Source organism: Anabrus simplex, chromosome 11 (assembly GCF_040414725.1).
Source record: "Anabrus simplex isolate iqAnaSimp1 chromosome 11, ASM4041472v1, whole genome shotgun sequence".
Lineage (NCBI taxonomy): Eukaryota > Metazoa > Arthropoda > Insecta > Orthoptera > Tettigoniidae > Anabrus > Anabrus simplex.
Window position 1 is genome coordinate 101291756 of NC_090275.1, and position 24958 is coordinate 101316713.

General features: G+C 39.1%; 1 protein-coding gene across 1 annotated transcript in view; it reads right to left on the bottom strand.

Moving 5' to 3' along the window:
• LOC136883039 (uncharacterized) overlaps nucleotides 1–24958 on the bottom strand; it is an 89584-nt gene that overhangs the window by 44303 nt on the left and 20323 nt on the right. Inside the window, exon 2 of the mRNA XM_068229570.1 lies at nucleotides 19710–19877. Within this exon, the coding sequence (XP_068085671.1) occupies nucleotides 19710–19877 (168 nt within the window). The remainder of the gene's footprint in view (nucleotides 1–19709; nucleotides 19878–24958) is intronic.

Here is a 24958-nt window from a genome sequence, read left to right on the forward strand (position 1 = left end):
AGGAATGCGCAGAAAGTAACGATATTCATTCACCTAATGAACCAGAGTTTCTTCCAGACATGGATATGGATACGTGCAATTAAATGAGGTTCCCTGCCAGCGCCAAACAGCAATGTAAGTCTAAAGAACCGTTGTACAAATTGGACCAACTTGTTGGAGAACATTCCTATGCGTTTGAAATGTACTGTACGATGGAAATCATCAGTTTCTGTGCCAGCTAAATTTAAAGGAACTGCCAGTAGAGAACACCATAGTTTAAAAATCTGAGTGTTTACCTAAATATTCATTATCCAGATTCCTGAAAGAATATTTAGGTACAGTGCCAGTACTTCTAAAGATGTTATAAAATCATGTCATCGTGTTCACCGATTCCTTAGGTCTGTAGAATTAATGTAAATGTAACCAGCCTCTTATAACTTCGGTATTTTTGTAGTTAGGAAAGGTATAGTTATTAAATAAACCTAACGTACCCAGATGTGTTAGCCTTGCTTCGGATTACATAAGATAAGCTTGGTCATAGTGCTTACAGCAAATGTTCCGTAATGAAACAAACCTAAACACTTATTGCTAACTTGCTTATTGGTAGATTATTGTAGGCCTAAAATACATTATGACCTATTTGGGTCAGATATTACTGACCCTTCGAAGGATATAATAGTTCATGTAGTTAATCAGACCAATACAGGACGTACACATCTTGGTGATTTCATAACTAAATTATGTCTACTATTACAAGCATTCTATTTACCGTGCTTTATTGAACTTCTCAAGTGAAATATGGATCATTTTCTGATATCACATGAGCTTATTTTGTTTTAAGAGTACTCACTTTTCTATTATCCATTGTTCTGAAAATATTTCACTGTTCACTATTTTGCAGCAAACTTTCAACAGGATATTAACTTAATACATATCGATATAATTTTTCCCGTACCCCCTTACAACCGTGCATTGTACAAAACTGATACCGGTATTTAACACACTCACAAATGGGCTTCTTGTATTTATTCGAAACATAACTAAGACCTTCTTAACCAATGTTGAATATTATAAAATTTAATGTTAATACGCTGTGAGCATATTATGGAAAAGAAAATTTATGATAATAATCTCATCCGTCCCATTGGGCATTAAATGGTCATCATAACCCAGGATTGAGTAAATATTTGAAGGATATGTTGAGGCATGATTTGAATTAATTATTATTCAAATAAGAAAAAAATCGTTATGGAGAATTGCATATTAATTCTAAACTAATTACTCAGCTCACATTTATAACGGAAAGTACAGGAAAATGAAAAAAACTATCAAAATATGTGCCCTGTCATCCTCACATATGTCTATTTCACGGTACAAGGCGTATTCCCATCTTAAAAACACAAAAAGTTGAAATATCTGGCCAAATAACTTCTCTGTCATCCTAACGTAGGTCTTTTTCAACGTACAGGTCATAGGAGATTTTCTTTTCATTACAGCATTAGTTTCAAAACCATTGCCCAGTTAATCATCATGTGCATAGTCACCACTATTATCAGGATTAACACCTACAAATTAAACAAATAAGTTGTTATGTTTATACTAGCCTTCAAACAGTTCTAGTACCCGCAATATTTTATAATGCTTAGGCCTAACACCAAAACTGAACAGTAGGCCTACTCAGGAATAAGAATATTCAGGAAAAAACCTGTGTATTTGTCTATTAACCAACATAATAGAGAAAATTAATAAATAACCAAATACTAGTAGTTCTCACCTAGTATGAGGCTAAGTTAAAAGTTAATGAAAACTATACTCGAGCAAAAGCCTGTTCCAATATTATTCTACATTCGTATTACAGCCAAAATATTAGTCTATTGACGGAGAAATAAGTACAAACTGACAGTCACCAGCTTCCAATTCTGTATCAAATAATCTTGTAATTTTGTGATAATATTTTATGCCTATACAAGATGTTTGCAAAATTATAGATTTTTACAAGACATAATATTTGTATCATTGATGGGAAAGTAAAGGTTAAGAAGTAGTAAATAATAAACTGTACCATCTGAAAATCCCTCTGCCTCGGTTATATTTGTATACGTAGAAACGTGGACCGTAGGACAATGTCGTGCACAAAAATCTATCTCTCAGTAATATTCTTTCATCGTACATCAGCATACAAGATGTGAAAATACTTTGTTCCAGTATACTGCTCTAGGAAACTGTAAAAACAAGACTGACAATGAAATTGGAGGCGAAGGGGAGTACAAGGAAATCAATAGATCGTGTGGAGGTGCCTTCCACCACCCGTGCAGCTAATAAACAATACTAAAAAGGAATATATTTCTAAATAAAGAATTTGGTCCAAAGGATCAGGGAAACCTTGTTATCGATGGTCATAAATGAGAATAGACTTACGGGTTAGTGTACCTTTCCAGAGTAATTCTAATTCCATTGCAGCCAACATATCGAAATGAATTCTCAGTTTTTCCCTGAAAATCAATTTTAACGAAATATCTTCTTCCGTTTTTATCGCAAATTGATCATTTTTTGCAGATACAGAATAATAATTTGGTTCACATAATTATAGAATTTCCCTGTAGTAAAGTTAGAGTACTTATCATAAACAATATTTGTTATTCAATATACCTATGATCATCTCCAAGATCCATCTCCCCATATTCAGTAATATTCTGCAGAAGAGTGCCTTGCAGGAATTTTTCGAAGTACCTACTTTACAACGCTGTACTTCGGATACTCCGTTTACACCAAGTACACAATGTATTCTATGGCTATCGTAATGGTGCAGAATACCTCCCTTTGATGACATTATTCTGAAATAAATCTATGTACAGTACATATATTCCTCACTCAGTGAATATTCTGATGCAATACTGTGTGTATTCAAACTTTTGGAACGTGCATTGGACCTGCTCTTTAACTGAATTGTGATGTTAAGTAAATCATACATTGCTAGTATGTGAACTGAAAACTGTGTGATTAATCACAAACTGACTTATATTCAACAATTCCATCAGTAATAGCATATTTGCATTATCTGACCACTGTTACGAGTATATTGCAGAGTCAGGAGAACCTGCTTTAGTTGTAGTTTTTATTTATTTGTTGTGGAAAAACCGCTTAAGGTTGGCCAACATTATTTTGCGTAAGAAATCTTGATTTAAATATATGACGGAAAGTCACTAACATAAAGCAAGCTCCTTCCACAATCGCACTAGGAAACAACACTGTGAGTAAAAATCCTGCAGTCAAAACTAAGGAGAATGAATGTCAGCAAACGAGAGCGAAGCTTTGGCGATAGACACCAGGTAAATCAAGTTAGAGAAGACTCAAGGAACTTAGAATACTCTACAGGTAGGCCATTCCGGGCATGTGTGCTGCAATTGGTCAGCGGCTTGTGACGTCATCGGGAAGAACACAACTGCGGTCTGTAATATTCTCTTGCATTAAATGCTGAATGCAAAGTAATATATATATTTATTTTTTTTGCGCTTTCAAACTGGAATGTTTTTCTTTCTTGACTTGGAACATATATTTAAATCATGAATACGTTTAATGAATGAGAGAAAAATAGAAAATATGTATCGTAGGGCAAATTATAGTCCTTGTCCTTCCATATAAGGCAATGATTTTCCTATCGACTTCGGGAAATTTCGAGTGTATAGTTGATGTTAATGTTTCCATTACTTTGCAGCACCTTGAAATACAGTGCCCGTGGAAGGAAGCAAAAATAACTTCAAACTCCATTGTCGTAGCCAGCCACTCAGGGGAAGAAGAAGTGAGGCCACGTTTTGTAATGATAGAGATCCGGTCTTGTTCAGAGGATAGTATCGGATCGGATCCCAACGAACTGTCAGTGTTTTTACACTTGTAGGCGACGTAATCTGCCAAGTATTTTAAAGCATCGTCTTTAACACCTTCATTGGGAATCGTTAAACTGCTTAGGTCAGTATCAAGTAGCAAGTTTTCTTCACTTCTGTCAAAACTCAAAACATCGGACGGGTTGTCAGTCACTTCGATGCAAAGTTCGCTGGAAAGGAAATTCTGGAATTCTTCTTCAGTTCCTTAGTCAGGTGTCAGAGGGTCAGAAAATGTAGAAAGTTGACTTCTGTCCTGAGCAACAGAGGCTCCACGAGATAGAGGCATGTCGTTCGCGTTCCCAGTTAGTATTAAGAGTCGCATTCTGTTTTTCACTTCGAAAGGAGTGGGATTGTTAAAAAATATACCGATACCCTGAAGTCTAGAAAAATAATTTTCCAGACAGTCTGATTCAGTCTGGAAGTCAAAATGTACTTTGCCCTAATGCCTTTCACATCTCCAAAGAGTCCAATAAGGGAGTTATGGATATTAAAAAACCTTTCTGGAACGGAAGGAGACTGCTTCTTTTCCCCAGCCGCATACTCGAGCAAATGTCAAAAAATATTTTTAAAGTGTTTTCTTGACTTCGATGTTTGAGGCCATAACCACTTCTAAGAGGAGCTTTTCCGTCGTTAGGGACCCTTGAGTTCAAAACAACGAATATATCATTTATTAATGATGTTTGTGTAGAATATATTTAATTCCTGGTCTTTCATTAATATATCTGGATCAGGAGGGCGTTTTGTGCTGGTTGCCTGGTCTAGTTTCAGTTTCTTCGGAGATAAGGAGGCTAATACTGTTACGGCCCTTTTCCTAACTGATCTCATGTCACCGCGGTGTTCTCCCTCCGTTATAACCTAAACAGAAAAGAAAGGTATTGTGGTTTATGAGTATGGTACATTTTTTTACAATTGGCTTTACGTCGCACCGACACAGAGAGGTCTTATGGCGACGATGGAATATGAAAGGGCTAGGAGTGGGAAGGAAGACCATCTTCACGCCTGCCGACAGTGGGATTCGAACCCACTATCTTCCGGATGCAAGCTCACAACTGCGCGGCCCTCAACCGCACGGCCAACTCGCCCGGTATATGTTACTATTAATAACAAGCATTTCAAGTCTGAATGTAATTTTAAATTTAAAAACATCAAAATAAAAGACGAGATTAAGGAAAGTGAATATGACTTACTGCACTAGCCTCAGTTTTCTTCTTCTTCTTCTTCTTCTTATTTTTCTTCTTCTTCTTCTTCTTTTTTTAATCCCTTACCCTCCAGGTTTGGTTTTTCCCTCGGACTCAGCGAGGGATCCCACTTCTATCGCCTCAGGGGCAGTGTCCTGGAGCTTCAGACTCTGGGTCGGGGGATACAACTGGGGAGAATGACTACTACCTCGCCCAGGCGGCCTCACCTGCTATGCTGAACAGGGGCCTTGTGGAGGGATGAGAAGATTGGAAGGGACAGGCAAGGAAGAGGGAAGGAAGTGGTCGTGGCCTTGTGTTAAGTACCATCCCGGCATTTGTCTGGAGGAGAAGTTGGAAACCACGGAAAACCACTTCGAGGATGGCTGAGGTGAGAATGGTACACACCTCTACTCAGTTGATCTCCCGAGGCTGAATGGACCCCGTCCTATTCCTCGTACCACTTTTCAAATTTCGCGGCAGAGCCGGGAATCGAACCCGGACCACCGGCTGGTAGTTATTCACGCTAACCACTACACCACAGAGGCGGACCTCAGTTTTATTTCCATGCCAATTCGGTATTTTCTGGGATGGAACAGCGTCCGATTTCAATATCTTCAAGTCTCGTTCAAAATCATCCGAAAGAAAATGTTCTGAACATATCTTATCGATATTTATCTTGTCCATTCGCTTGCACCGAGCTACCCATGTATTTTGGAGTGCCTCATTCTTTGGGAATCGATGGTAAACTATGACCTCAGTTTTGTAACCAATATTATTACACAGAGCAACGGCACAGTTAGTTCTATTTTTACTAATTTTACTTAAATACGCAGAACACTAAAGCAACCAATAGCCTGTTAAATAAGAAACGAAGTGTTTACACCGGCAAGTTAGATTTTATAACATATACTTTACTATTTATCACCCACAAACTCAACACAACCAAGACTTCAAAGCGAGTGGCGAGTTCAAAGCTCGCTGTACCTTCCCAGTGACGTCACGTTAGTCTAGGCTCGTTTGCCACCAAATGCGCGGGAAGCCGGAATACAGCCCCCTGGAGAAGACCTATCATTCCTATAAAAGCATCCAAGTACCTCTCAAAGAACCGAAAGCTAAAGCAGTACAAATCAGTAGTAAGACCATCTGTACTCTATACCTCTGAGTGCCACTTGATGAATCGAAAAGGCCCACTCATGAAACTAGAACTTAAAGTGAGGAAGATTTAGAGGAGGATACTAGGACCCGTAAGAAATGGGGACGTCGCCTACACAATCAGGCGCAACAACGAGCTCTACTAAAATCAAGAAGGCACAGTGATACGTACGAACAAAAGGCGACTGACCTTTTACGGGCAGAAGACCCACTTGAAACACTGCAGGATCACCAACAGAATCTTCACAGTGACTAGTAGGGGAATGGCCTCCAAGGCCAAGTGGATCACCTCAGTAAAATCAGACCTAGAGGTTGTATAGATCCCGTTATAGACCACAGAGAACCGATCTCAGTACCGACAGGACATCCTACAGGGAATCTTCCCACAGCCCCTCACAAGAAAAAAGACTACAGGGACCACCAAACCTAAGATTTAATACGAGTACTGTGCTCCCTAGTGAGCCAAAACGGACTGAAAGCATAAAATCATGCTTTATAGACACTGAATAAAATGGAAATTCGAACACCCAGAAAGAGTGGTGCTACATTGCTGCAATTGAACATGCAGGACGAGTGTTCGGTTGTAATTCTATGATTACACTTTCAGGTCCCTCTGACCGCAAGTTTGGACAACAATAAATACAGGATATGCCCACCACCAGCTGCAATACATTGATGAATTCGTCGAGGCATGGAGTCAATAAGGCCCTGGATCGCTTCCTGAGGAATTGTGGCCCATGCTTGCTGCACTGCACGGGTCAGTTGTTCCAGAGTTGTGAGTGGCTGAGGACGGTTGGCCAGCTGTCGACCCATCATGTCACACACATGCTCAATAGGACTGAGGTCCGGGGATCTGGATGGCCATTCTAAGGTTGTGATGTCGTGGAGAGCTTCTCTGGAGATACGTGCAGTGTGAACACGGGCATTGTCCTGCTGAAACGTCCCATTAGCAAATGTTCGCCATCATAGGGACAACCACTGGATTGAGTACCCTATCGACGTTCTGTCGAGCAGTCATAGTGCCCTCAACAAGCACTAATTGTGATTTCACATTAAAGCCAATAGCTCCATAGACCATAATGCTTGGTGTTGGCCCTGTGTGCCTCTCGACAATAATATCTGGGCGGCCCCTCTCCCCGGTACGTCGGCGCACACAATTCCGGCGATCACTTCGCGCAAGACAGAAGCGCGATTCATCACTAAAGATGACCCTATGCCATTCGTCAACCCACGTCGATCTTTCTCAACACCAGGCCTGCCTTACACGTCGCTGTTTTGGGGTCAATGGAACACCTTATGCAGGGACACGGGCTCGTAAGCCAGCTGCACGAAGACGATTACCAACTGTTTGTTGTGTAACGTGGGGTGCCACAGCTGCTCGTATTTGCGCTGCTGTTGCATGGGGTTCCATCCGTGCCATCCGAATGATGCGGCGATCCTCTCTCACAGTTGTCTGTCGCTCTGGGCCTGTGCCAGGTCTACGAGTGTGAGTACCTTCATTTGACCACTGCTGCCATACACGTTGTACCGTAGATGCCTGTCGGCCAACACGTGCAGCGACAGTCCTTAGCGATAATCCAGCCTCACACAGCCCAATTATCCGAGCTCTCTCAAACGGCGACAGTTATTGATAGCGTGCTCTTCTCTGTCGTCGAGGCATGTTTGACGGGGAACACTTCACTGCACAGACTGCAAGTCAACTATGCTACACCAGAGTCCGTATACTGGAGTTGATTCCTCCGCGACCAATCACGTGGGGAGACCTGTAGCAACAATTCGATGGGTCTGAAACTTTGATCGTTTACATACCTACATGGCATCGTTCCGTATCTTGAAAATCAACACAAAAGACCAATGCCTTTATGGTGTTGCAATTTCCATTTTCTTAAGTGTATGTTCTTTGCCAACGATATTTAGCAAATAGTTTGTTTGGTTACTTTAGCTACTCAATTCTAAATGAGAATCTAACATAATTAAGACCGTGCGTAGGTGCACGCTTTTTATTAATAGTTATATAGCAACTTTATGTTGCCTAACGGGAGAATGGTCTCTGAGTAACCAGTTGTGATGATGCCTCTCTCCTATGTTGTAGCCTTCTCTGTCGGTGGTCACTCCTCGGCTCCTGGTACCACGTCGTTGCCAAACATTCATTATAAATATTCGAGTTAAAACAATCCACAAAAAAACCACAGAGTAAATATTCTCCTGTATTTTTTCTGTTAACACGGTACGCAAAATACCTGATGTTATAATTTTTTGAAAGGGGAAAGTTATTCAGTATAGGATGTTCTCATTTAGTAGATGTAAGGAAAAAAGCTTCAGGATACAGTTCATATAACTTCCACACATAAATATACCTACCATTTTTCCAAACCGATAACATACAGATTTCGTGGCCTTAAAAACTTTCAGGAAAGTCTTAATTTTCCCCCTCCACCCAAATCAAGTTGCCGGCATAAATTATCCTGTAACTGACGGAAGAATTCCAACATATTTTAGTTTTCCAATATTATCCCACGAAAAGTATCGAAATATAGAAGCAATTTTAATGACGGTGCACACCTTCCTTTCTAGGTATTTGGATACTAAACAGTGAGTCGTATAACAAAACAGATAATGCGGCCACAATTGAATTTTGAGTGATCTACGTCTTTGGTCCTATGACTTTTTGTCATATCTCTTCCCATTTTACGTTAAATTTGGCTGTATTTCTCGACTGTAAGAAAATATTTACTTTTTACACATATATTTCATAGTTTAACATACTTATTGTAAGGATAGAATCACCAAATTCGGAACGAACAGTGACCCACATATTGGGCTTTTCAATATCTGAAAACGGCAGTTCACCTAGAGCCACCGGCGAGTGCAGACGTACGGAGTGGAGGGTCCCTGGAGTGGGAGAAGGTAGTGTAAGTGCGGAGTGTTGGAAGTCAGCGAGGTGCTTACAGGCAATGATTGGTACAGAGCAGTACAGGGCGAGCATAGGTGGTTGGGAGGGAAGGAAGAAGAAAGAAGTGAAGACAAGAAGATGTAGAATAGAACTGGATAAAATAGGATACTTTATACTTTCTGCAGCGGTGATTTTGATATTGCTTTGGATCGGGGGAGTAGAACTGAACCCAGGTCCGACTTCCAGAGGAAATATGAGCTGGGAGGACATGGAAACAATCAGAAAAATCGTAAAAGAGGTGGTAGCAGAGACATGTCCCTTCGAACAAATGAAGAACATGATCAAGGAACAAACGAGGGAGTTTGAAAAAATGAAGGGGTGGTTTCAGGAAAAGGTAGAAGACACAGCTTCACAGGTGAGAAGAAATGGTGAAGAAGTTTCAGCATTAAGAGAGGAGATAGGGAGATTGGAAGAGGAGATATCGAAACTGAAAGCCGACGTAGTTGTTAACACCCGAAGTCGCAGAAATAAATGCTTATTTATATATGGAGTGCAAGAGGGTAAGAAGGAAGATAAGACGAGTATAATTTATAAAGTAGTGGACATAATTCAGGGTAAAATGAAAATAAATTTCAGTGAAGTGGACATTGATGATGTGACAAGAGTGGGAAGATTTAGAGGTAATAGGCCTATCAAAGTGCAATTATTTTCTACATTGATGGCTGATACAGTGGTGCGTAATGCAGGTAACGTGCAAAGGGAAAAAATATGGATAAGGAGAGACATGGGAGCTGAAGCGTGGAGAAATGAAAGAACCCTTAAAAAACACATGATACGAGCTAGGCAGCAAGGGTTGAATGCAGTCATCAGAGGACAGGAATTAGTGGTGACAGGCAACAGATGGAGGAGAATATGGTCGGTGAATAGACTGATGGACCTAGAACGGAGGATGAAACAAGATGAGGAGGCTAAGAGAAGTGTAGTGAATAACGGGGATGACAAACGAGTGGAAGATAATAGACAAGTGAAAGATAACGAGGGTAGAAGTGTAATTATAGGAAGTATTACTGAAAAGTGTCAAGAGAGACAGAGCGAGGTGCTAAGTGGAAGTATGAACAACGGCAAGGAAAGAGCAGTGGACGGACAGTGCAGGAGAGAGGCTGAAGAACAAAGGGGTGATGGGGGAAAGGAGAGTGAGCAACAAGAAGCTGAGAGAGCTGAGTGTAGTGGTGTAGTTAGGCAAGATCAGGGTATAAAAGTAAGGTCAGAGTAAAGCCGTGAATACCTCGTGCGGAATCTGAGTAGGAGCGCAGGGAGAGATAGAAGCTATACGGACATGTTGAGAGCTATGAAAAGTAATGAGGGTTTTGTTACAAGAAGTAAAAAACAATAATATAGCGAGTAAGTAAGTAATTAAGGGCGTGGAGGCTGAAATGTTGTGATGGAGAAGTGGTATATAAGTTATGATATGTTATAGGGTTGAAATGTGGTGTTGGAGAAGTGGTTGTATAAGATGGTGGATGGCAGTTTGTTGATATTTGGAGCTGGGGGAGAGGTGGTAAATGTGGTGTTGGATAAGTGTTATATCGTTGGAATGTGGTGTGGGAGAAGTGGTGATGTAAGTAGAGGTGGTATATAATGTGGAGTTGGTGTTGTACTGCTGAGATGTGGTGTTGGAGGTATTGAAGGCTTAGTATTTATGATTAGGTGATGTATGGTTTGGTATTATGTACGGTTTGGTATTGAGATGGTTTATTTACGGCTGATTTCGTGGGAGTTGGGAGGTGGTATTATTGTATTGGTGTCTGGTATGGCTATTTAATTTTTGGAGTTGGAAAGAGGTGAGTTTATTACCATTTTGTATTGTATTGGTGTCTGGTATAAATGCTGAGTGATGGCAGACGAGTGTGTGTTAGGGCTGAAATGTGGTGTTGGAAGTAGAGGTGGTATATGTTGAAATGTGGTGTTGGAAAGGTATGGAGATGTAGTAATGTAACTTGGCTATTTGTAAATTTTGGTTTGGTAGAAGATGGAGTTTTCAGTAGGTAATTATGATGGGTAATAGGATGAGTATGAGTGTATGGTAAATTGAGTAAGTTATGATATGTTATAGGGTTGAAATGTGGTGTTGGAGAAGTGGTGGTATAAGATGGTGGATGGCAGAAGGTGAGTGTATTTGTGGAAGGAGTAGAGCTGGTATGCTGAAGTGTGGTGTTGGAAGTATTGAAGGCTTAGTATTTATGATTAATTTATGATTAATATATGATTTATGATTAATTTATGAGGTGTTATGTGTTATGATTTAGGAGGTGTCATATAGTTGGAATGTGGTGGGGAGAAGTGGTGAGCTGGAAAGAGGTGAGTTACTATCAATGTGTAAATTTTGGTTTGTTTGTATGGAGAGGAGGAAGAAATATGAGGTTGGAGAGGTGTTAGTATATGCGTGAGTGGTATTTGTTATTCATTGCCGAAACTGTTGGGAGATGGAGAGGTAAATTTTATTATGGAGGGTTATGGCGGAATAAATTGAAAGGAAGCAATGTTAATGCGGATTGGTAAAAGCTGTGGTATGATGGATTGGAATGCAATGACGGAATATGGCTGGTTTGGAATGCAACCTGGTAATGCTGCTGTTGCAGCTTATGCTGGAGTAGGTCAGGGAACAATAGAGGTGATGAAAATGCTGAAGTAAGAAGGTTGCGTACGTGAGAGTGATAACAAGCAGGAAGTTGTAACACCAGCAGTAGAATGTAAACATTGACCAGGCTGTTGTGAATTGATGTAGATGGAGTTGGTTCTGGTATAAAACCGGGACGGTATTGTTCATTTCATTTTATGTTATTTAGTATATAGTGGAGAGGGGTGGCTCAGGTTGGACTATGCTTATTAATCTTACTAGTTATTTATTATTATTATTGTGAACATGTATTCGGGGCTGAACGCCTGTTTTGTTCACTAATAAATACAATACAAATATCTGGAAACTGTACTCGAATTTTCTCCCTATAAAACATCTCTAAGTCAATGTACTCAACAATTAGAGTGGGTACGAGATAATCTCGTAGCATCTTCGATGTAGATCGATAAATGAGGCGCTTTATGTAGCAAACCTTGTTGATATCACGTAGCGCTAAGCATCAGTTTATCTGGAAATCAATATCTACAATATTTTAAACGAGCATATACTTTCGTATATAGATCTATAAGTGTTTAAGGTGATTTGTAGCGATCTAGAAATGGTGTGTCTGTCATTATTATCAACACCTAACAAGTTGATAGTGAGTATCAGCAGGAAGGTGTCTGCTATTTTAATCAATACTCCCGACATCTTCTTTGCCTGGCAGTAGGAATGGGATTCTTCTTCTCAAACTCCTGTTTAACTGGCATTAGTATTAATAATAATGTTGATATTAATATATTTTAATTATTCTGGCAAAGTTACACATAAAGAATCTTAACCTAGAACCATGATAGCAATACCTACTGATAACAACAATATGAAAACAATATTAGCAATAATACTGTAACAGTAATAGAATTAATAAAAGTAATCACACGTAAGGTAGGCCTAACATTGCAATGAATAGTGCCCTTCTCGATTTGAATGGCAGAATATAAGAGAGCATGAATTTCGATCAAAAATCCCCTACCAGACTGGTCTGGCATTAGGCAAGACTGCCCCACATTAAAAATAAATTTACCCATTTAAAATGTGACTGGCATTAGGCAATGTGGCGGGCTATTAAAATCGATACTAAGCTACTCGAGTGTGACTGGCATTAAGCTGATTGGCATTAGGAAATTGGGCCTAGCATGATAATTTTGACTGGCCGTACGGAAGGTGCCTTCCACATTAATGAAGACTCCTCAACCGAAATGTGTCTGGGAAGGGTTCTTGCATTTGCAACGAAAACTCCCCAAATGGACTGTGATCGGCAGTAGGCAAGTGAGCCTGCCGTTATAATGACAACGCCATAAATCGTATATTACACGGGAAAGAACGTATGGGGATCTCGCCGCAGTGTTCCTTCGATAACGCTAAGGGACATTCAATTTAATTAAATTTCAATCACTGCACGTACAGTCATTTACATAGAAATCATGTACAAGATAGAATACCGTCACGAAGAAAGGGCACATTTCCTTAAATGATGTGTTCTTTCACCCTGGTGCTAACAAGACTTTATACCATGCCAATACATGGGCGAACACAACGACATAGTACTTCATAGACGCCCGGTGTTTCAAGAGGTGGTTTTGCTTTGACTGGTCGAAACAGGGTTTTGAGCTTCCGGTTTGTGTTGAAAACGGGAGTTACATTGAACTTCCGAAATGTACCTTCAAAAGTCCTCACTAAACAAGCCCTGCGAAAAAGTAGATCTCCGCATTAATTATTTACTAGTGTGATTTACTGATAACCTGTACCTTCAAAAGTCCTCACTAAACAAGCCCTGCGAAAAAGTAGATCTCCGCATTAATTATTTACTAGTGTGATATGCTGATAACCGCTCCAGTGCATTAAGACAATTGTCAACATCTGTGAAGATCAAGCAGCTTAACAGGGACTTAGTACAAGCCAGGAGTACAGAGAAAAAACGTCCTTTCTTTCGCGGCAGGTGTAACTAACAGAATAGGGTGCATTGTTAGGAGGTACAATATAATATCAGTTCTCACCACAGACCGGAACTCAAATCATTTTTTCGACCGGGCAAAGAAATATCACCTGTTAAAACACCGGGCATCTATGAAGTTCCATGTGGTTGTGTTTTCTCTCATATATTGACTTGTTAACACCAGAGTGAAGGAACCCATCAGCTCAGTGAAGAATGTCACTCTACCATCTGCACAAGAAATGCTATAAGGCACAATGACATAGGAGGAAATTTCTACAATACAGACCATCAAATCCTCTTTGACAAGGCGATGGTCGTCGCGCTTGTAAAAGACTTCTATGCTCGAATTGTGACTGAACTCATAGAGACAGAGCTGCGCCAAAAACAATTCAACAAGGATGACGGCTTCAAATTATGAAATAAATGGAGACCTGTACTCCATAAATAACACGTATAACACCTCCACGTCCTAGTGCGAAGCACTCCAGAAGCTGTCGACAGAGTGCTGTGAATCAGTATACCCACAGTGTTAAATTTGCAATATTGATGACCCATTATCTCAGAACCTTTGACAGATAGAGATCTGAAATGTTTGCGAAGTATAGTATCACTCCTTTTCTGGTTACGGTACCAGATTCAGAATATATTGGTAAATAATTAGACAGTTATGATTTTTTAAAATTTTGACTTTTCAAATTCCCCTTTTTCTTCTGTAAGTAAAAATCATTAGAGGCAGAAATGTTTTGGTGGTTCAGTAGCTGCAGCGTACTAAGAGGTAACGTAGTGTAAAATTATATATATGACTGTAATACTTCCTGAGATAATGGGTCAAATATTTCGTTTAAGTCATTTTCAGGAAATCAAGTTTAAAGTTTGACTTGATATTAATCACATATGGTGGCATGCCAGCTCTTAGCAAGGGCCAGCCCCATAATCAGCATTATATGGATCCCGTTCCTGATCACTGCAAACCAAGAAGCTTCCTTGTTTTCCTGCCTCATGCTTCTTTATTCATTTCCTCTGCTGCACGCTGGGCTTTCATAATCCTGAGTCGATCCATCCGCTGGAAGGCTTGCAGTGTGTTGGCTCCTGGAGTGATACCAATTTGTCTAGTACCCTAATTCATTCCTTATTACCATCATTAAACCTTATCACGGCATCACAAACACCCAAACATAGAGCTGTCATTCCTACAAAGACATTTTTTTGTATGCGGGTCCAAATGGCATTATTGAAAGACTCATTCGGATTTTGCCTTCGACCATGGAGATATTTGGAAAGAAAGTCAGGATGAGCTAACTCTCTATATACTGGTTTAATAGCTTCTATCACTGCAGATGGTATGCTGCTTACATGATCTTCTCTGTCAGTAAATAAGTCATCGTGGTTTCCTATTTCCCTCCTCGAAGCACTGGTGGGCGTGTCCTTATCATGTGTCTGTGACACATCTCTTTCAAGATCAGCGCTGGATTCAGATCCCGTCGAATGATGATTTCCATGGAAACTTCACTTCTTAAAACATCCCTTTCTTTTCGTCATGTTGAAATGAGATGTAAGAACATGTAATAATACACCCAACTACTATGTTTACAGTACGACACCTATAAAACACCAGAGCCATAAAGTAAATCCACAAAATGCATGTGAAATAACGCCATTTCTGTTTGCACATTGCATACAACCTCTTAACACGAACATTAATATGAATTCATGTAATAAATAGCTGAAAACCACAGCCTTGTAGATTGAATAGTTCCAGAGATAGAGATACATAAGCAAGTCAATGCAGAACGACTGGATTTTTTAGACCTGCACTATTCACTTTGAAATGAATAAACTACATTTCCATTTCGAATTATTCGACAAATATGGCATCAAATTATTCAGGAGAGATAAGACATTATTAAGATACAATAATCGGAAAATTTCACTTTTTGAAGAATTTCACAACACGTACTCTCATTAAAATTCCATGCCCATTACTTCACGTAATGGAATACCGTATAGACTGTGTAATTGAGCATTAATACTTTATGGTGTGCGACATAGGCAGTACAGACTGCTTCTTGAATATTGCGTCCCTATTATTTCACGTAAGGGATTATAGACCGTGGAACTTAGCATTAATACTTTATGGTGTGCGACATAGGGAGAACAGACAGTTTCTTGAATATTTCGTGCCCATTAATTCACGTAAGGAAACATAGACTGTGTAGTTGAACATCACGACATTATCATGTGCGAGATAGCATGCATAAACTCTGTTTAGAATTGGCGAAGTGTATTCAAACTTAAAGTCTGCAGCACAGTGCATTCAGCTTATTGTATTTGTGCACTTGGACAAAGACGGTTCGATCGTATTAGTAAGTGGAACCTTCGTTCAAATATTGTACGTAAAATTCCACACTTGTTAAATATTATAACACACCAAGTGGCGTGAGCAATTTGACGGTTCAGCACCCGTAGCCTCGTGTGAACTTACATCCTGGGAACGTGGTGATGGTGTACCGGATAGTCGGGGGACAGATGTCGATGGTGTTCCTGGTCACCGGTCGGTACGTGGTACTATGGGTCCTTGAGGACGCAATTTGTCGGAGCCAGCAACTTCATGATCCGGAACAACTTAAAGGTGATATGCATCTGTGTGTTTTAAACAAGAGCCAGTTCGTACTTTATGAACTGTGACTTCTTATTTTGAGACCTGTATAGAATATCTGTGATGTGGAAAGTTTTGTAGAATATTTTATTTGTAAACCACTTTTGGAAATTTTCTCTATGACGTGGAGTGTTGTGGTAGAATATTTTATAGTATGGTTTGTTTGTTTTCCCTTTATCTACTTAACTAACTACTGGAACAGTCCAGAAAAGGTTGTGATACGGATTTTTAGAACAGGGTGTGTTGGCTCCTGTCGGTTGTGGATTCTAGAAATACGTCCTGACAAATTCTGGAAATGGAAAGTTCGCGATTAGTTTCTGTATATGTTCGGGAATATTGTTTAAACATCGCGACTTGATAAAGAATTGCGATTGGTGGATCTGGGTGGCGAGAGGCAAGCTCCTGTGATCTGATTGGCTACTCGGTAAACGCACCAAGGCCAGACTTCCCTTTTTAAGTGAGCGAGACAGGATTCCGTGGTCTTTGGTTCTCTCGTCAGTCCTACCGTTTAGAAGCATGTCGGCCTACGCTCGCTCCCAGGATGGGCTACCTTGGGGTAAGCTCGGTTGATTACTGTTCCCCTTTAATTTACATCTAATGTTCTCTGGTGTTATCACATAGTGGTTTTCCCTAGTCGCCACTCTATTTCTCAGATATTTTAGAAAGCACGTTTACTTTCATTCTGAATTGTATTGGTGTCTTGTGTGTCTTCTTACCTTCTGAATCGTATTGTAGAACTAGGATTATGTTAAGATATTGTTGGTTAACTTCTTGGCCTAATTGCAAAGTTCTTGTCAGACAACATCTAAACTTGCATGCATAAATTATGTGACCGGATTGTTTGGATAGACGAATTTTGTTCGAAATGCACCTTGTTACGTTATTTTGAAAATAATATTTTGAAAACAAAATAAATTACCGTTAAGTTTTCTGGAAACCTGCAACCTTCGCATATCTATGGCCTTCGGTAGGTTCCCAGCCCCCGTTCCACGTTCCATGCTTTTACTCGTCGAGTTGCCCAATCAGATTTTTGTTTGTGTACATTTGGCGGAGTTCGTCTGATCTTTACGGCGTGTAAAGATTTTAAAGTACCGTGTAATTTGATTTATTTTCCTCCCTTTTTAACTGTGTATCGTGAAACCACTGAGAACCGGTTACATATTTAACTTCCACGTTCACATGTCACATTCAATTTTTTATGTAATTATCAATTTCTCTAGTGACTTCCAATTTAACATTCAAGTTAACAAGCTACTTTCAAATTTTCAAGTAACTAAAAATTGCTCAAATGAATTACAATTTTACAAATAACTTCCAGTCTTACAGGTAAAGCCAGTGTAATACTAAATCTTAACAGAGCTACTCCAAAGCTGAAACGAACTTGCTACCGAACGGAAAGAAATTTATAAGACATTTATAGAATGAAATTGAGACTTAGCCATTTTGTTGGGTATTTTTCCATGAATTACAACTTGAGTAATATCAATATCAAATTTTGATGGTATGCAAGTTATTTTTGACAAGGATTCCATGACATCACAGGGATTATATTTACCATTGCCAATAGTGATTGTACTGGGAGGTACATCCCCAAGCCGCGCATTGAAATCTTGCGCCTAAAAGAACTCCTCTACAGGAGGAACAGTGAACTTGAAACTAGACCTACTTAAACCGTTACTCAGAAGATGTCACAACTGTAATTTGACGTAAATTTGTTATTGTGAAGTTTCTAGTATTGTGTGAATATCTACTTGTTTTGTTAGCCCTTCATCAAGAAGTTTGGACTTTCTTCTACAGATGTCACTGCGAAAAAACTATGATCATGCACCCTCGTGCGAAGTGAAAGAACTTTTTTGAAGAAGTTTTGTATTCATAAGTTTTTCTTTACTAAATTTCGTTCATTAATTTTTGGGTTGGCAATATTGATCTTTTCTTTCCGCCAGTTTTGAATTTAACCAATCATGAATTTCTGTAATTAATTTTCTGCCTATCACAGGTTTCTTCCTCGATTCTGAGTGTCACTTTTGATGCTATCCAATAAAACTGAGAGGGTGTGGCTGGTTTGTTCATGAAAGGTCTCGAACTTTCCCCGAGGGTATATAAACTGCGGATTTTCACGTCTCTTGGCCAATTGATCGTCATCTAACTTAGTGTGTGTGTAAAGCAGGAGGCGGGAGGTGTCTATTTCATCAGGCAGCAGTACTCCGACAAGGTATGGCCACTTAACATCTTTATTTCTTCTTATCTCTGCAGTTTAACCCGAGGGAGAGGTCCGAAACCTTAACTATATATCCTTACTTTCTGAAAATGTAACTTCTGCCGGCTTATGTAATAACTTCATAAAACCTTTGACTGAAAATCGGGGATAGAGAGTGATGTACCCTCTCGAGCACCCCTTCGTATTGGTTTGATGTGACTACGTTTTGTAACTGGTTTTCTTCTTTTCGGGAATGACTTAATTTATTCTTATACGATTCACCTCAGTAGTGAGGGAATATCCCCTGTGTCATCGGCCTAGTGCCCTTCAGATTTTAGGAATGCATATTTAGGAGTGCAAGTATTCGCCTCCTTTCATTTTGTGTTCGGGCTATTTATTTAATTGTTATTTCTTTTACACGAGGGCCCTATAGGTTGGGTACGAGATACCCCTGTTTCAGTTTGTAAGCTGGGCCATGGAAGGCCAAAAAGGTGTAAGATATTTTTGGTGTTGCCTTGAATTGGCTTGAAAACTGAGAACCTGTTAGCTCTTTTTCAAAGTAAAATTACTGAATGCCTTTTGAAGGCTGGATATTGTGAATTATGAGCCAGCGCTCCATGTATTGAGGGATTTCTGCCCTGGTATAAATTTGTACTCCTTTGTAATTTTGAACTGGGTACTCACAAATTTTAAAAGTAGGGGCTTGTAGCCCATGGGCGTGAAAATTCTGAAATCTTGTACCTTTCTAAGTCTTGTTTTTAAATTGCTATGTCATTGTAATCTCACTAAGTGAGAATTTTGTTAACTTGTTGCTTTTGAAAATATAACCTTCCATTTCAGTTTAAATTCTTTCTTGACATAATAGTTAGACCCATTCACCCCGGCACCTTCTTTCACCTCTGCTGGTCCACGGGTAACCCCGTAACAGTAATAAATGTTAGTGTGGCCTACTATACAATATTTATTCAACGGCAGTTCACTCTCTATACACTCTCCAGCTCTAATACCGCACATGCCCTGCGTACTTCTCATGCTCAATGTTTAATAGCGTGTCTGTTACTCGCACAATACATTTACACATATTACATTTAAGTGTGAGTTTTATTTTTCTAATTATCATATCAACGCCTTAAGTATATCTGAAAGAGTTATATAATTACCATGTGGATTCTTGCAGAAATAGGCTTTTTGCTCACAATAATTCGAGACTGATGTCTCTCCGAGTGAGGTAACCAGGCACCGTGGGTCACGTTTCTTCTTCTTAGTGCATTGCTCGGTAGGCCAGCTACACTGGGAGGAGCATGTTGCTGCGAGCAGTGACGTTGAAACTAGAACAAGTGTTCAACAAAAATTATTTTCCACATGAAATGAAAGAAAAAAAGTACATATTTGAAAGTCCGAGATAGTTAGAAACTGCTATTTTGTTTGAAATGTTACCGGCAAAACGCACCCCATGTTATTTCCTTCAATTTGTTCTACTTGCACAGCCATTCTAACAATTTTTTGCAACTTGCACCTCCTTTTTGTCTCGTTTATTCTCTGTTATAATATATTGTGTATCGTTAACCTTCCAGTGTAAAACCTGTTTACATATTCCGCACCAATTGTTTTGAACATGTCCCGGAGAATGTTTATATTTTTTTTTGCCGTTTTGCAACGTCCATAATTATTTTCTTTAAAACTCCGTCTAGCCTGTTTTCTCAGCCATATCTTACTGCCTAATAGTATTAATTTTAACACCTTCATTTATATCACATTTCTATCACCAAGAAGGCTGAGCGTGAATCCTGTAAAGCTTAGGTATATCAAAATATTACTGACAGTACATTTTGGTAAGTCTCGGAGAAAAAAAGTGTGAATGTCACAGTTAAACAGGATAATGAGTCACCAGAGTTATTAAAGAGAGAAAGTCCTTGTGGAGATGCAGATGCCGTGTGCAGTATGATTGACTGTCAAAATGACTTCCATATTGGACTGATTAAAATTATAATGTTCTCCGAAAACGAGTGTATTGTCCTGTTTAAGTAGCGAATTTGAAGATTTATTCAATAAGCTCTAACCTAACGGTACAACGTGATGATTTGAATAACTGAAGGTATAAATCACTATACATTTTCACCTCCCTTCTCATAACATTTTATTATACTCGTATGTTATTCCTAAACATTGAACTTCAAAGTGCACCCTCTCTTATTAGCATTTGAATAAGTTTCCCAAACATGTATCATTCCTAAACGTGCCATCTCGTTAAGTAGTGTTCTTCCAATACTGGCAAGGTGCAAATCTTTAAATATCTTCAAAATTACAAAAACCTAACGCGTGACTCCTTACGAAATTGTTCTAAATTTTCAGAATAAAATTTTAATATAAAATTATTTTTTGTATCTGAAATGATTTCAAAATCAGGCGCTATTCTCGGTTTCCAGAAAAAGTTAGAAAATATCGTATTGCCAGCTTTCGAATGGAACGCCACAATTTTTATCTTGTGCTTGAGTCCTTAAAATATACGGGCTAGGATATTTTCGAAAGAATTTGTAGGCAATGTGGGTAGAGTTCTACGCAAGCGATGCACTCATAATTTGATGTTACACCCATCAGGTTAAGTAGTAAATATTCGTTGGTATCATTTGCTGAAAAATATGATTAAATATTAAAAAGTAATGAATTCTCAGCAGAATTGTCATGTTCACGCCAGTCGACAAACGGAAATGGATATCTACCAACATTGAGCAGACTCAAACAGAGAAATAACAGTGTAACATATCGAACAATACAAATGTTTAAATGTCTTTGGATTGAAAGTATGAAAGTATTGTATTTTCAGAGTTTTCTATGAGGTTCGAGAATTATAGGTATTAGCATGGGCTCGGGAAATGCTGGGATCGAACTGCACCGGCAGAAGCTATGAATATTATTCTGCGTTGTTTCCATTTCTTCCAGGCAAATGTCGGGGTTGTATCTTAATCAGCCCAGGGTTGCTTCCTTATCAGCTCTATCCCTTTCTTATCCCGCAGTTGCCAAATGCGCTTTCCGAGGTGGTACGACCTAAATAAGTATAAGAGAGAAAAGAGCTAAGAGCGCTAGTTGTAGACAGGGGATTGTAAAGTCACTTTTTATAATCAGTCTTTAATGGAGATATATTATGCAAGAAGTAGAGTACGAAAGCGAATAAAGAAAGGAATTGCAATAAATATAATAATCATACACTTACTTATTCCTAAGATGAATATAAACCGCAGGGCGATATATAATTTTATACGATAAATTTTCGCTGTTTCCCCTTGTAAAGCGCAAACCCTGTAAGCCTTCAGAAAATCAATACATGTGTGTCGAAAGAGAAAATAGTTGACCATTTGAAGTCGGAGGGGAAATTAAATAAAATACAGGACCTGTGCCAGACTCATCTGAGATACGGTGGTCCTCATTCACAAGTTATGATCTCCCTGTTCACAAAGGAAAAATTAAGTTCCGTGATGAATTTATCCCGTAAGAAAAACGCCATGGGTATACTGAAATTTTCCCAAATATGATTATTTAATTAAAGCAAAAATCCAAAATATTATAATTATATCTAAGTCGGTGTTTTCGTCAACCTTCAGAACTAATAATTTCAAAAAAGAGAAAAATACTACCAACTATGAAAAAAAACTACATTTTTTTAAGTACCATACCTATGGTAAGGAGTAAGATAGTCTTCATTGTAGGTGGCTCTACTTAAGACTTTGACCTTGCACCACGCGTCTCTCTCTTGTATAAGACAAAGTTTACGTTTCCCGAGAGAGATAATGATAAGCTCTCAAAAATTGTACGAAGTGATTAATTTTATATGAAATATAAAGAGACGCACGGAAGTGATTAAATGATGTTTTAAAAGCTAATTCAATTCCAAATAACGACTGTTATTTAAAATTTCCATAAAAATGGCGATAAAAATCGTATATCACTTTATGTTATCAATTACTTTCTGAAAACATTTCTTAATTTGAAAAATCTGGTATACTGCTCGTCGATTAAATTTGTTATTGTTTCTTCTTCTTCTTCTTCTTTTTATTATTATTATCATTATTGTTCTTATGATTATTATCATTGCGATATGCTGGTATATGTTCGTGGCTTCAACCATTCTTATTAATTCAACCACGTTAGATGATTCTATCTCTTTTTATTGAAAAGGATATATATATGTATTAACCCACAATTTCTTTATGGACTATAAATTACATGAAGTATTTTTTTAAACTGTGAGGTTATTTTTAATGCACGAGATACCGGGTTGGTGTTTGACACAGACAATATTAAAACACACAAAAATATCACATTATATAAGAAAACATACAAATTTTGCATTATGGATCTTCCGGAGAAACTATATTAATTATCTTTGCATTTGGAGCTTAGATATATAGTGTGTTTGAACTTCCAATCCTATAACAACTAACCGGCCACCCACTTCCCTTCCAAACATTCCTCAAAAACTTTCACTTACTCCACCCTCCCCGGATGTTCCGTGAACGTGCTGTGCAGGCAACAAACACCTATTTTCATCTGACCCTTCTTGCCATTCCCAGTCGACAAGGGACATCATTAATCACCTGCTTTCCCTGTACAGTAATGCTTTAAAGATTTGCCATATAAACGCTCAAGGACTCCTTGAGAAAGCGCGAATAGACGAAATTAAAGCTCTAATTTTGCCTCTCAGTTTCCGCGAAAAATCATTTTCCGAATATTGGTTAAAACTATACCAGGCAATAGAAAGACTGCAGCTGGCGGGTTATACATTGCTTAGATCCTACCGATTACATAAGCCCTGCGGGGGTACAGCCCCATATATTATGACCAGTCTACCCAGTAAAATAAGCTGTAGGTCTCTAGGTCAGTACGAGCGAAAACCTGAGCTACATTTTCCTGCAAATAACTGTCAGTGAAGTAAAACTGTCTTCTGGGTATAGTATATAAGCCACCAAATGCGGATATTTTATGCGATCTAGAGACTCAAATACAAGATTTAGTCACTGATTACTCAAATGTAATTATAATGGGCGACTTCAACATAAACCTTCTTGAACCTATCCATCCTCAGACAACCCAAAGTTTAAATTGCTTTTAAGCTTGTAACTGAACGTTTTGTTCCTCTCAATGCCACACATCACACAGACACATCACACACCTTAACTGATCTCATTGCCACAAACCAACCTGAATTAGTTCTTCACCACGGTCAAATTAGTGCCCCAGGTATATCGCGGCATGACGCTAATATGGCCTATTCTATTTAAATTCCCATATTCAAACCGAAAATAATTTCATATCGAGATCTACGAAGAAGTGATTATAATACATTTTTACAAGGAGCAGATGCAGTGCCTTGGCATGGCATTGTCGTGACACAGGCTTTGGCACGACGAGAAATGATGAATAATCAGATTGACTTCCTCCGAGCGGTAATGAGGGGTTGTTCAATGGGCCTGGGAGATTTGCTACGTGTGAAGAGACGAAGTCCTCTGTTTCCCAAAACCTTCCTTTAATAGCAGACTGTTGAGTATGTATAATTATATACAGTATTTACAATCTCCTTCCTAACTTCAAATGACGCTGACATAGAAGACTTGGCGTGGTCGAAGTATTGAAGTGAATACTCTAAGTCCACACTTGGACCTTATTTTATTATCGGTGACCTGACTGACAGGGCTTCCGCCCGCACTTCTAGTCGACTTGTTCCAAAAAAGCCTCGATCAGGGTGTGTACCCCTGTTTTATACCTTCACTAACTTTCGCCTCCCTTCGAGAAGGCCATCGAAGTTCTCATCCTATGGAGACTGTCCTCAGACACACAAAAACGGAATTGCCTCCTTCCGTTCACTCTCTACCCACCTTTTCTGAAGATATACTACGCACCTTTAGCAGGGTGCAGCATGCGATTCACCTACTTCGACCAAGCCTTACTTCTAATTACACAACTTGTTGCTTACAGCTTTTGGTGTGCCTTCAAACTCTTAAATCCTATATGATTCTCAATTTACTTATATCAGCATTATAATTATGATTCCTTGGCCTTGTTGCCATTACATAGTCATTACTATTAGCTTATAATTTCCCCTATAATATCAATGTATGTCTCAGCGACACCATTCCTCCTACGTTCCCGGTCAAGGGTTCGATCCTCGGAAGAATGAGTCCTGAGCTCCAACTGGGGTTGACACGACAGCATATTAAAACTTAAAGATATAAATGACAAAGTGGCGCCTTTCAATCAATATATGACTGAGCTGTACGATAGACATGTCCCTGAAGAAACGGTTCAAGTTTCGCGGAAGCCAGCTCCCTGGCCCTCAGATGAGATCAGAGCACTAATGCCTGAACGCAATGCTGCTTACACGCGAGTTAGAAAACATTACACTCCTGACAATCTA